Source organism: Buceros rhinoceros, unplaced genomic scaffold, assembly GCF_000710305.1.
Source record: "Buceros rhinoceros silvestris isolate BGI_N320 unplaced genomic scaffold, ASM71030v1 scaffold24947, whole genome shotgun sequence".
NCBI lineage: Eukaryota > Metazoa > Chordata > Aves > Bucerotiformes > Bucerotidae > Buceros > Buceros rhinoceros.
The window spans coordinates 6071-21155 of NW_010420772.1; the positions used below are offsets into that span (position 1 = coordinate 6071).

Below are 15085 nucleotides of genomic sequence, written 5' to 3' on the forward strand. Positions count from 1 at the left end.
TTAAACAGTTTTCCATCACTTTGTTAAAACTTAAGTTTATTATCTGATTATTCAGTTATCAAATTTAAGTTGCAGGTAGCTTAACTCCATGATGTCATTGTACCTGCAGACTGTTCAAATTATCCCCAATATGAAATGCCATATTAGTCTGAAACATTAATTAACAGTATTCTGTTTTATTTTTAATTCTTTTCAGAGAAATGCAAGCTGGGCAGCGTTCCCACAAATACCTATTCAGTTGTTAAAAATCACTGTTGAACACTCAGTGTGTGGCTGAACAGAAACAGTGTAGAGCTAACAGCTATCTCAAGAGTTACTGATGCAACTAATAACGACAGAGATTTAAACTACCTTCTCCCCACATTAATCCAGAATAGAAGGACTCCAAAACAAACCCTTCTCTGCCCCCTTTGCTTCAAAATAAGTATTTTTTGATTGACTTCTGACTAGGATTCTTCATTACTTAATGCTTGTGCAAATGGAAAATTTGTCTTTTATACTTTCCCAAGAGACTGAATGTTTCCAGGGCAATCCAGTGAGTGTTCTCAGAGAAGAAATTTACTATGTACAGCATTTCAAGTTTTAAATATGAACCAATAAAAATCAAGGCACTCGATGTAATTACTCATGAGCAAATAAATTACATTACTGAGAATAAGAAGCCCAAATTGCAAAGCAAGATTATGAGCAAGTGTGCGATTGGGAATAAGGTGAAATCTCATTCTTTTACAGCTTTGGCTTGAACTTGCCAGAAAGCAGCTTTTCAAGCATTTCAGCATTTTTTCCTTCTGGTGGTGAGGGCCATCTGTCATGATCTGAGGAAAACAAATAAAACAACATACTTAATTGACTGAGAAACTAAACATTTTTTTTTCTGTCCTCCCATTGCCCAACGTCAATCACATGAAGGGCATTATTTTGTAGCCCATTTCTTACCAGGTATTTCCAGGACAAAGCTGGATAAACTTAGGCCACCATCCACAACCATAGTTACCCCAGTTATGTAAGAAGCAGCTGGAGATAGTAGGAAACACACTGCAGGAGAGATCTAACAAAAGAATGAAAATTTTAATCTTTCTTAAACTGCTGGGAATTGTTACTATCAAAGACACTTGTAAAAACTTTTACAGGCAAGATAGCATAGCAACATTTTCTACTCAGTCTTGAAAAATGTAACACTCAAAGTCATCTTTCCAGCCATAAACATCTAGTATATAATGGACGAAAACCAGTAAGTTCTCAAAGATCAGCATCAGATGCTGAAAATAAATAAATAAAAAAACAAACCACCAAAGTTGACCAGTTTACAGATGCACCTTCTTGGTGGAAGAGAGCTAAGTACTTTTAAGATGCACTTTTTTCACATTAAAACTAATTCTTTCAGTCCTCCCTGCTGGAAGTCAGCCTTTTCAGGAACTAATGTCTGTTATGAAACACTTCAGCTGCAAGAGGCATCTAAACTAAATTTTCAGTGTAACAGTGACTACTGGTTAAGTCTCTCACTAGGCACTACTACACAACTATGAACTTTTTAAATGTTCCATCACAGTGTAAAATAAAGTCTTTTTTTGTTCTCCATATAATAGAGTGGCTTCAGTATAGACACACAGAAGTGGAAATATCACAAACATGAAATACATTACCTCCTCAGGAACCGCTAACCTCTTGGCAGGAATCTTTGGTATGGTCCTTAACCACATCATTGGACTTTGCTCTCCATAGTTTGCAACAGCAGTTTCTGAAAATACTATTCCCTATTTTAAAACAGCATAGTGAAAATTAAGTTGTCTTGCATATGTTTAATCTGTGATCATTGTAAAATTGTGAAGTTCTCATTAATGGTATTTTCTGTGGCATTAAACTACCTAGACAGCACTTGAATGCAAGTTTTTTAATTTAATGGAATAGTACAATTCATACAAGAGGGTAATTTGGCTGCTGGCCACATCGCTATTCAAGCGCAGTAACTCAGATTATTCCAATTCTCCACTGTCACTTCAGTAACTATAAAGTGGAGAGTATAAAGAAGACACTCAAATTTTGTTGAAGTTGCAAGCATTTCGTACTAGTTTACAGCAGAAAACTACAAAGCCCCAAGAATATGTTCTCAACAGTTTATTGTACTCTGTAAGAACACTAGATTGACTTTATTGTGAATTACGGAAGCAGATTTCACCGTCCGAATTCACACTCTCCTTGCTTAGCTGCTATAGAAACAGAAGAAGGTGACTGCCTTTGCTCTGATGATTTAAAGAGTCCGGTTTAGACATGAGAAGGAAGAAGAAGACTACAGCAATAGGAACACAGAGGAGTTATGGCAGAACCTTTGGAACTCAAGTTTAGGTAAGGTAACAAAATCTGAATTCATCCATGGAGTACATGCTAAGATTTCTAAGAAGTCTGTGAAAAGCTAGGGAAGTAAGTCATGTGAAACTATTTTTTTCTTAGAATGCATATTTCCTTTTCTATATACCCATTCCCTACATGTTACTCTGGTCCTATAAAGCAGTAAGTTTTGTATGGTTACCACAGACCTAATGTGTCCATAAAGGTGGCAGAAGGATCTAAAGGACTGTTGTAACTACAACATGGATTTTTGATACCATCATAGTGACAAAGCTAACAAATAGTTCTGGAAGAGCCAAACCACTGAAGTGTTTGCTTGTCAAAACCTTCCTTTGATATGTGCTATAAAGTATAATTAGTATGATTCATGAGGTAATTAGCATTCCTAAAAAATATATTCACATAATAATGCTGTCTTAATGACTTACTTCCCCAAGACTTAATAAACCAGAAAAAATAAATAAAGAGGAAAATCAAGTCAGTAGATCTTAGTATTTCACAAGTCTCCAGATGAGCTGGGCCTCATAGGCTGTACAAGAGCCTCTACCTGAATGACCATCACACGTCTGCCATTAAGCATTCTGTGCTATGCCAAAGAAAGCCAGCCAGATGTTTTAGGACAAGAAGCACAACAGGATACGCAGACATCCTAGGAAGATACTAGAAAGTTCTTCCTAGGTACCGGTTAAATAAACCTGATGCTTAACTATACTGTGAGATAAGATAAATTCTGAATGTAGAAGTAGCTGGACAAAGTTTACCTTTCCTCTAAATTGTGGTTAAGAGCGAGAATAACACAGATCAAAACAGATCACACAGTCATCTATAGGACCTCTATGTCTGCAGGACCATTCACTAGAAATATAGCTGCTCTTTCCATACAGTTATTTGAAACAACTGCTACATGCTACCTACTTCCTCAGAAATGTGGCAGGCATATTTTAGCTGACCTATGTAGTGGTTTTCTATCTGCATATACTTAATTAAAAAAAAAAAAAATCAGAACACATACTTTTTACATACAATGTCTTAGAGAGAAGGTCCACTCCAAATACAGTCTAAAACTAATCTAACACAACATGTAGAAGACAAAGTAAAAGACATTATGTGACTCATTCAGAGACTTTCAAAATAACATTGCAAAGCCAGGTGAAAAACACCAGCATACCTGAACCTCAAATAGAGAAAGTTCTGTGAACTTGGAAATAATGTAATCATTATCAAATGCTTTGTGTTTCAGTAATTTTATGTCAAGAGTTTGTAAGACAGGCCCCCAACATCTCCCAGGTATCATTTCATTAAGCTAGAGAAAAAAAAAGCAAGAGTGCCAAGCCAAAGCAACTTTATCGCACAACTCTGACTCATCATCCAAACAGTACCAAACATTCGCAAATGACTTGAAGAGCACAGCTGGGGAATTAAGAAATAAATACATAAATAATCCACAAACACTTACAGGCTACAGATCTTTAAATCCCTCTTGCTATGAAAGTTTTAAGCATGAACATGTGTGAGTTTAATCAGAATATTTGCCATTACTTACAGGAGCAACACTGTTGATTCTTACTCCACTGGGGGCCCATTCGAAAGCTAAAGTCTTGGTTAGGTTATCCACTGCAGCTCTTGCAGCTCCTGTGTGCCTGTTGAAAAAAGAAAGCAAGAAAAGCATCCACTCCCTCAGCTAACAGTGCTCACTCTTAATTCTACTGCAGCCTCACTAGGGTAGTCAAGCAGCTTTAAGGGGCTGGACCAACCACCTGAGAGAGAGATTTTTCTAGTTCGTAAGTTTGACCTTAGCTTCACAGTTTAACAAGCTATGCTATGTTTTCCTGTCATTTCTGGAAATACTTATCATGTCTTCCCAAACGTGACATGAGGTCAGCTACACTCTACTGCAGAAGCAAGCTTATAAAATGAAAAACAACTGGAGGCGAAGTTCAACCAGTGTAAAGGTACAAAAGGTAGGCTGCACAGGTAAAGCAACACTGGGAAGGACAGCGGTCTGAAAAATAGGTTAGATCTTCTGACAGACATGATTACAATAAGCCACTATTCAAAAATTACTGCAGGTAGATGGAGACAGAGATGACCATAGGCAAGAGTGGTCTCATAAGAAAATCCAACTTTTCACATGTTTAGGCCAGAAGTAAATAACCTCCAGGCACACTATAAGCAAATAAATTTGACTAGGATTATGTTCAAAATCAGTACTTACGAAAAATTGTATCAGGTGATTTTTTGCATAAGCAGTGGCTGGACTTACAAAGGCATGTCTTTTTCAATATTACATTTCTAAAAGTATCAATTCAAGAGGAATTTAACTGGAAAGTAGTTTTGTCTATCCATCTACATACACACACAACAGTTACTTGAGAAACTTTTTTCCACTGTTACTCAGAATTAAGTTTTACATATTTTGGTTGAACTCTCAAATATGGCTCCAGCCTATCTGCTGTGACAATTCAACCAGACTTAACCAGAGAGGAGAAAATCAAATAACTGTACTTTCAGCACCACCCTGTGGATCTCTGAATTTATTTGGTACTGCAAATAAGCTAGTGAGAAAATACTCTGCTGTTTTTTGAAAGTTTTCGAAATTTTCAGCTCTGAATCAGGACAAAGATATATTTTAAAAATATTTTTATATTTTCTTTAATGGAAATTAAATTGAAAAGTTAAAAAAAGTTTTTTTTCAACTAAGAAACAGTCAAAATGCAGCACTTCGAAATTCAAAATTTCCTGCGAAAAGGAACTGTTTTGTAACTGAAATAATTCATTTTCTGAGCATCATTTCTCTTTCAACAAATTGGAACACTTTTGGAGGAAAAGTTTCGTATTGGAAGACAGCTGCTCACCTTCATTTTGGGGGTAAAGAAATATGAACAAATATAGTACACATATGATATGGAGAGGATGCTGCATTTTCATGTGGACAGTGGTGATCATTTGTGTCAGTATAAAAGAACGACAAATGTGGTGCCCATGAGCTTTCTCCCATTCAAGAAAGAAGCAGAGCAAATAGGACAAATTTTCTGCAGCAGAAGAGACCTTCTCCAAGAAAGATGGCTACCACGCAAGAGTAAACAGGAGAATGGGAAAGGCGGACACTATGTAAGCCAAAGGACAAAGCCAAAACCTCGTAACATTCTAGAAATGTTCCTCCTACTCCCCTACTCCCAGTCCAACACCCATAACTCATTACACCATCCAGACCCATAAACTGGCAGTGGAAGAAAGCAACAGGTACCAAGTACTTGCAAACCCTCCAGAAATTTGGAGAGAGAACAAGTAAAGGTTACAACTAGGTTACAAGCAGTGCAACTAATCCCACTACTGTACCATTTCCCATGAAAGTTTCACTGGCAAGTCTTGCTTCACCGCTCCTTACAGACAAGTTGACACAGACCAGAGATGCTGTTTACTCCTGCAGTCTCTATCGAATGAATAAGAGATCCCCACATATACAGCCAAGCGACACTACTGCTCTCTCTTGACTACTGTGTTTCTACACTGCTGATGTCCAGTGCACACCTTTCTAAAATGAAGTATTTAGGAGCAATTAATACTTCTAGGGGAAAAACATGGGAAAATGTAAAAATAAAATATATATTACGACATTCCAGGAACCCCATGTCTCACGACAGCAGTAATATTGACAATGACTCCTCCATGTTCCTGCATCCAAGCATTGTACACTGTATGAAGAAGGAAGACAACCTATGAATATCAGAACAATTGCACAAAAATTGCCTTGCCAGCTGGAAGCCAAATTTGGAGTCTTAACTCCAATTATTACACATCTCCTGTGCAGATTTAGATAAGCAATCTGCTCTTTGTATGACAGCCTCACCACTGGAGTGGTGAGATAACCAGTGTGGTCCAGTTAAGGCTCAAGTTTTGTCGAGAAGCCTTTTGGTGGAATTCAAGATTCCATGCTTCCACATAAATTACTCTCATTTCCACATTCCCAGTGTTATCTGAGAATCATGTATCATACTTCAATTTAACTTTAAATTAACATCCCCAGGGGAAGGAAAATCTTTTTCTGTGTTACACACAGTGAATACAGGTCACAGAAGTTAAGTGGTTTTCCTATAGTCTTTTAAGTGAGTATCTAAGCCAACTGACTCCCCAAACCTGGCCTTAGCCAGAAGATCATGCTTGCCTAAATGTACGTTTGTATATATGAACAAATGTAATGTACAGTTTAATGTAAAGCTTTGGATCCGATTCATAAAAACAAACATCCATTGTCAGATAAATGTGTGAAAAAAAGTAGGTAGGGAAACTTCACATTTCTTGTGTTCTGGTATTCTCTAAAAACCAAAACAAATAAACAAGAAAGCTTAATGTTCAGTCCTTACCTGCTTTGCAGCAGTAGAAGGTCCCTGTCAGATTTGTGTCTATCACAGCATTCCAGCCTTTTGCACTAATGGCTTCAGAAGGACTTACGAACTGGCCCCCTCCATTATTCACCATGAAGTCAATCTTCCCATGCAGACCCAGTGTAGACTTCACCAAAGCTTCTACCTGAAACAATAATGCTGGGGTGGTATGCTGATTCAGCTATATACCAAATTTCATTCTCAGATAGTATTTTCTCTCTCATATCCTCTTCAGACATAAAGAGGAGGTAACAGGCTTCAGAGAGCCTGGAAGATCAGTATGACAGGTTTAATCAACCAGGAAGGACTGAGCTAAGCCCACGTTTACTTAGGACTGGTCAATGAAAACACAGACCAAAAGCATACGTGACTGCAGACCAACAATACTCCAAAAAACAAACAGCAAAGGCACTGCTGCTGCAGCAGAATTGACTAGAGGAAGGATATCAACCAGCCTTCCTCTGTATTGAGTTAGCAGTAGAAAACCTCAGTAGTAAAAGAACAGGCAATGCATGATCTGTATCTCACCATGAGCATTACCAGCTTAGTCTCACAAATAGGAGCCTTACAGCTTTTGCTACTAACTATTCAGGATAGCGTGGGTCCTGTAAGGATGCGCTTCTCTGAAGAAGAAAACCTAAACAAACAAATAATGACTGAAGCCTAATTGAAGAACTAATGCCTGCTGAGAAAAAATGCCTTAAGAAAATGATTGATTCCTAAATCATCATCTTTACATTCTGAATGTCAGCGTATTCCTCATATCAGTCATTTCAGCTTGTGGGATGTAAGGAAAAAAACCCCACTAAAACCCCAAACATCTGTGACAGCAGTCCCAAAATCATGTCTTATGAGAACCATCATGCCACAAAGACTTTCAAGTTTGCTCGCAACCAGAGAAAAGAAAGTGATGTCTGGCTAGGCAGGAAAAGTTCTGCTTTCCTCAGCAATATCAGATTCTTGTCCCTATTAGCCTGAGAATCTTGCTTCGAATATTGTTCTCTGAGTCACTGAAGTATGTGCTCATTTATGGTGGAAAAATTATTTCAGTACAAGAGTGCTTGGACACACGAAGGCTATTCAGGCTAGAGTAAAAGAAATAGAGAAAACGGAAAATGCTAAAATCATAAAAAAACCCGACAAATGACAAATTAATGAAAGAAAATTCCACTGAGACACTACAAGCAAGTTTTCAACAGGAAGACAAAACCTGCTACAACATATCTCTTCCAAATGATTCACACATTGTATCTTAATAAACTCTGTTGTTCTTCCTACTTATCACAGCATATTCTCAGGGCAATAAAAAGAAAAATCCCCCTCCAAACCACCCCACAAATATATACAAGTTCTGCTTTCTGAAAGCCAGCAAAAGCTACCAGGCTCTTCAGTCACAGCTCAGATGGCTCCAACTGTAGCACTCTTCACAACATCTTCTGTGTTGTGAGAAAGCATCATTGCAGTGCTTCTCCCAATTACAAAAAACACAGTGACAGCAGTCACCAGCACAGTGGGTCTGGAAGAACACATTTAAAATCACTGTGAGAACTAGAGAAGATTCTTCTCTGCTCCTCAGTATCAAAAAGCCATACGGAAAAAACTTCATTAAAAAGCCCCTAAAGACTCTCTCTGGAAGCAAAACAAAGCTGCACAAGGTAGAGCTAACAGTTTACAATGTTCTTCTGAAAAAGGAGAAGAACAAAATCAGGAACTTTTGATACAACCAGAAGACTGGGGCTCTTCAGGAAGGACCTTTTTTGTGTGACCGCAATTCAAAGGTATTATGCAGTAGCACACTTCCGCAGAGAACTGAGATGACATTACTTTCTGACACAGAGGAAAGGGACGAATATCCACACACATTCATAGGTCACCTTGAACTTGAGTAAAACTCAACAGGCAAACTACCCGCTACAGACCACTAGAGATTTGCTCTTTGGGGACTAGAACTAGCAGGCATTCTTGCACAGTGATAACAAGTATTTTACTCGTGCTATTGCTGTGTTATTTTTAAGTACAACAAGAACCTCTTTTCCACAGCTCCCCACCAAGCCACAGTTTTCCACTACAGGCTTCACACAAACAGGCATTAAGTATTTATAAACCAGTTGAAACTATGCTAAGTTATAACGTTCATTGGAAAAGAAAAGCTTCTGAACTCAGACACAAGGTAAGTGCTAAATAGTCCTGTACTGAGTCCATCTCAAAGTCTTGTTTGTCAAACGTTCAAGTGATAGGTTTTACTCCCGGGCTCTGGTCTAGCAGCAGTTGTTGTTGATGGAGCTCAAGTATGGAAAAGGGACACTGTGAACAGAATTTTGCATTTCTGATTACGAGAAGAGCAGTGGCCTACTGGAAGTACAAGGTTTTATCTCCATTTACCTAGATGCGTCTTCTACTAATCTAGATGCCAGTCAAAGAATGTTCAGAGCATGTAGCACAAACGCTTTACAAGGGTGAAAAGTTCCTCTTGTCTGTCTCTCCCCATCAACGGATTTACTGCAGCTCAACATTTAAGACGTACGAACACATGCTTCCCCTTCCCAAAACCTACAAAGATAAATAGAAAGCTTTTTTCATAATGGAAAAATCACTCTGGCCATGATGACATTGAGGCACTGGAATTAATTAATTAGATCCTTGCATTTTGGGAAAAGAACTTAGTTTGAAAAGACACACACAGAGCTGTCTGCCCTGCATCTCAGCAAGAGCAAGCTGACCTGTTCTTGATATATTCAATGCATTATGTGCTAGAAAATGTCTAAATAATTAAAATCTCTTCAGCTTCGTAATCATTAAGAAGCAATACCGATAACTACATATAATCCAGACCACAGCTAAGGGGCAGGTCCACAATCACTGCTTCAGGGTAAGAGCCCATGAAGACAGAACATAGAAACCTTCAGTGCTCTTCCCAGCATACCAGAACCCTCTACTCTTCCATCCTTAAAAACAAAACGGGTTTGTTACCCTTTACAAAACACTCAATGGAAAAGTAGCCAAAAGCAGCAGCAGCAAACTTGTGACAGAAATAAGCCTGACAGGTTATGCAGTGGCTGAAAATCCTCCATCAAGCAAGCTTGTTTCTTGCACATTAAACAAAAGGTAAGCTTTGCTAGAAAGCAAGAGGGCTGCTGAGGATGCAGATCAAGAGACGGAAAAGTGTGACTTCATTAAGCTATTCCCATGATATCTGTCATCAAGCTTTTGCAGCAATTAACTCACTGCACCTTCTCTGACTCTCCCTAGGCCACAAAGAGAGCTAACATACATATTGCACTATGTGAGGGATGAATCTTCTAATGCTTTAATTTCACAGATCCAAACTAGGGAACACAAGAGGAGTGAACCATGTCATCTTCAAAGCAGGTCAGTTACTTCAAGATTTGAAACAGCAGGCAAAAAAAAAAAAACCCAAAAAACCACAACTGGCAATTTTTAAAGTACTTTCATCTTTCTCAGATCTCCTCTATTCGAAGTCTCTCCCTCTAGTTTTACTGATTAGAATATCAAAACCAGGACAAAATTAATAGAGGCCTTAAAGAAATGCAGAACAACTGATGGAGATGCAGGGATGAATACAAAACAAAAAGCACACTACAGTAAGAAGAGATGGTTTGTTCCTACACGTGATCAGAGTGGCTTCCTTTAAGAGAAAGATTTACTCTTAGAAAGGTTTCAGTGAGATGTCAAAGAGAACAATGTACCAAATGAATTAGGTGGTTTTTCAGGAAGGTTCCTGGGCTGTGTAGCTTGTGATGGATCAGTTTTGACATCTAAGGAGGCCTGAACTCCTAAGTTTTTTTTCCTTGCTGAAACATTTATAAGGTCTTTCTGCTTCACACAGTCTTTGGTACCTGGTATAAGAGCTGAGAAAGAGGATGTCATGACTCACAGGAAGTACTTGTAGAGGCTGTCCTTAGTCAAAACTTCCACAAAAGGCTTACAAAATTTTCATAATGACTTTTTTCTAAATAGGACTGGAACAGAAAGAAGTAAGGGCAGTTGGAGAACTGAAGTGAATCAAACTATATGACTGAGTCAATGACTGAAAAATCCAAAACTGGAGTTTAATCTACCTTATTCCTTTGAAGCTACTCTTTGATAGATACAGGTATGAAATGACAATGTTTTATGAGAACTTCTAGTGGCAGGGGGCACCTGATAAAGGCTTCTCCAATACTACATGAAAAGATCCGAGAAAGTTCTGGTGCATCTGTAAATGAGTAGAGATTAAAACTATACTGGAAACAAGACAACACTATGATGAAACTGCAGGGTAATAGCAAAGAGGTTTCTCCAAGTATCAGCATGGTAACTGGTAATACGGAATAATGTCCAAACACTTTGCACAGCACTATAAAAAAAAGCTTTAAAAGCACCTTCGAAAAAGTTTCCAAAGCCATCTAAGACTGTTTTGTCAAATAAGTATTTAGCTACACTTAATAAATAGAAAACGAAGAAGGAATGGTAGTTTGTTTAGTGGAGATGACCTCACTTCACCATCCAAGCCCTCCACTGTCTCACAGAACACTGCAGTTCCCACTAAATCATTTTGCAGGTGAATCTTCTGCATCAGTTTAGAAAGGTTGTTAAGCATTCCAAAGTACTTTCTGCAAGAACAGTGACCCGAAAGAAGGCTTAAGCCTTTTCTCTCTTTTTACCTTTTTTCTTTCCTGTAGCTTTAATCACGTAAGTTGCCCTCTGATATCTGTCATAACCTATTATGTTGCACTGCTGATGCTAGTAAACACAAACCTAAAATTCACTGGTAGGTGAAGTGACATACGGCACAGCCCCAGGGCTCACCTCCTTCAGGAGAGAAAGCCTACGTATATCACTCTAAATATTTCATGGCACGAGCTGTTCCATGAGGGAAGAATTTTTTTTTTTTTGCTTTAATAATACAAAATAATAATACAACCTGTTAGGATATTTCCAGAACATACATAGCTACTGAAGGTCATTGATATTTCTTTAAGTTATGCTAGAATTTAATAGAAACTTTGAAAAGTTAAGAAAAATAGCAATCATTGGTTACTGGAATATTTTCTAGCTCTCTTCAGTAAGTTAAAAGTCCAACCTGATGCTGGAGTTTTAAATGTTTAACTACACAGATAAAAAAAAAATTAGGTGAATGCAGAGTTCTGAAAACCTGGATTAAATATTTTTACTCTTGATCTTGCATTTTTTGTAATATGAAGAAAAAAGAACAAACTCAGCTGGGGTAGTAGTAGCGTTTGTAATGAGGCACACCTCAAACTGTAACTGAAAAAATTTTGAAATGTGCCTAAAAACAATAGTATCTGTGGGTTTCTTTTGCCTTAATACAAGCAAAACTGACAATGCAGGGCACCTCTGTCAAGTCACAAGCATTGAGATTCCCTGTAATGACTGCCTGTTTGAAGGAACTATTCTGAGGTCTGCATCTTCACAAGTTAACGCCCCCTCACTGCTGTCACAGAAATGTGACACAGAACCACGGTAAGTGGGCTTTGGCTTGGCTGTAGAACATGCCAGTTCCAAGGTCTGCTTCTCCCAGAAATATCTGACATATGTATGCATGGTCTGAAATATTTGCAATTACAAATGCTTTATTGCTCAGGCAGCTAACAAAAGGTCTTCCCTTGCAAAGCACATCTTTAGATGAGTTTAACAGTGCTTTGCTGCCTTTGTCCCCTGATCTAAGCCACTTTTGAGAGGGCCAGAGAAGACCTCTGCCCGTCTGAGAATTTGTATGCACAACACACCTTTGACAGGTTAAGCCCCAGGACAAAAATCACTAGTCTTTACCTCATCTTCTTTGCGGATATTGCACTGTATGGGAGTCACTCGGGCAGGACTCATGGAAGAAAATGTCTTATTCAGTTCTTCAGCAGCAGCTTTTAATCGGTCAAATTTACGAGAGGCAATAACAACACTACACCCTGCAGAGACAAAATGAAACACCCTTCAGCTAACACCGTTAAAATTTGTTATGCTAGTTGTTTAATAACATCATGGAGATATCTTGTAGGATGAGCATTTATTGGCCGCCGACTAGAAGATACAGGGATGAAGTTCTTGCATGAGAGAGATATGATTGATGTCAGGAGCTTCTTAGCAACAAGATCCCACTGTGCCAGGAAAAAAAGCAAGCAAAAAACTGTCCACAGAGTTCTCTCTCCTTCCTGCAGAAAGGAAGATAGCCTGTGAGTTGCAGATTCAGCAAAATAGCTTTCAGACAACACTTTTGCTGCCTCTGCTCACAGCTGCCTCTTTTATCAATTACGTGATTTAAAGACGTTTCAGCAGGTCTTGATTACAAAAAAATGCTTGCTCCTAAACCACAAAAATTATCTTACTGTATATCTGGCTGTAATTTTGACTAGTGGTGACCAAATGTAATGCTCTGCTTTTTAACCCTACAGAGTCTGAAGGAAAGGATGACGGTCTCAGGAGATTAATGCCTATCTGCAGACCACAGACAGCAGGAACAGAGGCTCCCCCTTGGCACTGCTGCATACACAGATTAAAACAGAGCATACCAAATTAATTCCTAGTGCAAATCCAGTAGCTGTACAGTTTCATATTATGGATAAGCAAATTACAGCTTTCACTGCCAAGCATGCAAGGAGTTCCCTCCTTCCATAATCTTGGCATCCCTGCAGAAGCCATTCCTTCTTCATACCAGCTCTGCTGCTCATCTGCTTTAACACAAACCAACTCAACACTCTCAACCAGCCAAAAAAAAAAAAAAAGTTAACATCTTGCCAGGTGTCTTTTTTTTCTTTGTTGCTATTTAACTGAGTGGAATTTGGCCTCTTGTGTGATCAAACACCAGAATCAATTCAAAATAACTAGTGGAAGTAAAGAACAGCAAGCTGTTCATTTGGCTCAGGCTGTCGTGGGAAATTATACATAAAATAAAAAAAAAAAAAATAGAGGAGTTGAATTCTTGCAGAAGGATGTGCTGCAACTACATATCCCTAGGAACAGGAGTTTCACCTTCAACCAGTGGCCATCTTAAAACAACACATGTAAAAACATTAGTCTCTGAGGTCTCCTGTTTTTTTAAATTAAGAATTCAGATTTTTTTTAATTAAGAACTTAAATTAAGTCACTTGCACAACTGTTGACTAACGCAGAGTTCATCAAGTGCCACACACAATTACCAGTTAACATAAAATACTAAGTCACAGTAGTACAGTTATGTTTATCCACTCCAGTGCTTATTAATACACACACTGATCTAGAACAAGGTCCAGTAAAAGACTGTATATTTGCTAAATATGCTAATTGGGGGAGGGGGAGATTCTAACTCCCTGAGGAACACTTGGTACCTGTTGTACAAGCTCATACTACCTCACTGACTTTTTGTCACAAAGCATGACCAGACCATTTCCTGACAGGGTCACAGGGAAAAGGGCACAAGTTTCCAGATTAAAGTTTTAAATCTGTCCAGAAAGCTTCAAAGAGGAGTGGTTATAAAAACAATGTACGTGATCACTGGCATTATCTGTCACTGGTCCTGCAACATTCGCTGTCCAGCCTGTCTCCCTCCAAATACAGCCTAAAGTGCCAGGTATACGTGGAAATAGTTCCCAGTCATCTTCTTGTCAGGAGCAGCCAGCAAGTCTGCAGGTAAGGAAGGATACTCAGACAGACTTAAGCCAGAGTTCTTTCTTCATTTTCTCACATGTGCTTTGTAGAGATCTGCAGCCTTGTTTTCTGCTTAGGATGTTACGGATACACACTTTTGTTATCTGTATTTTGCTTGATAAAAATAATGCCGATCAAATTAAGTACAATTTTAAGGTAACTGGGCAATATCATCAGCCAACAGTGTGATGATGCTTAAAAAGCACCTCTTTAAGGCAGCACATAACGACACCTAAAAACCACTTTGTTCCCAATACAAAGGTAGCAGAACTAGCTGGCACTTCAGCTCCACACAGCAAGTGGAAAGCCGGGGCCACAAAGGCCAGGAGGGGCAGAGATGTCTCCCAGCACAGTCTTAACAAAGGAAGCTCTTTACTCTGCAGTGAGATGGCGTTGAGCACATTCACAGCAGCGCAAACCACCGGAGCGCGGCACCGCCAGGTATTCTGAAGCCAGTGAATGCACTATGATAATAAAATTCTCATACATAATATTGTCTGAAACCAGTCTGATGAGGATGATCCCTATGTTGAAACCTGTAAAAGAGGTGTTGCAAGGTGGATGGCTCAGAAGAGTGCTTTCACTGCGGATTTGATCACTTCTCTCCCATCAGCACAGAAGGCACACGCTGAAGATAACGCTTTGACTTCAGGACACCCCTGTCACCAGTTCTCTACGCTAACTGTGCGGACAACCGTTCAAAATCATTCTGC

General features: G+C 38.8%; 1 protein-coding gene across 1 annotated transcript; it reads right to left on the reverse strand.

The window, feature by feature from the left end:
* Window positions 1–726: 726 nt before the first annotated feature.
* Window positions 727–12681, reverse strand: PECR (peroxisomal trans-2-enoyl-CoA reductase; the record flags this gene model as incomplete). The annotated part of the gene is made up of 7 exons (XM_010139430.1): window positions 727–815; window positions 937–1048; window positions 1644–1754; window positions 3890–3986; window positions 5960–6041; window positions 6711–6876; window positions 12525–12681. Coding segments are annotated over 7 exons (814 nt in total), but the record flags the coding sequence as incomplete, so codon positions are not given.
* Window positions 12682–15085: the final 2404 nt, after the last annotated feature.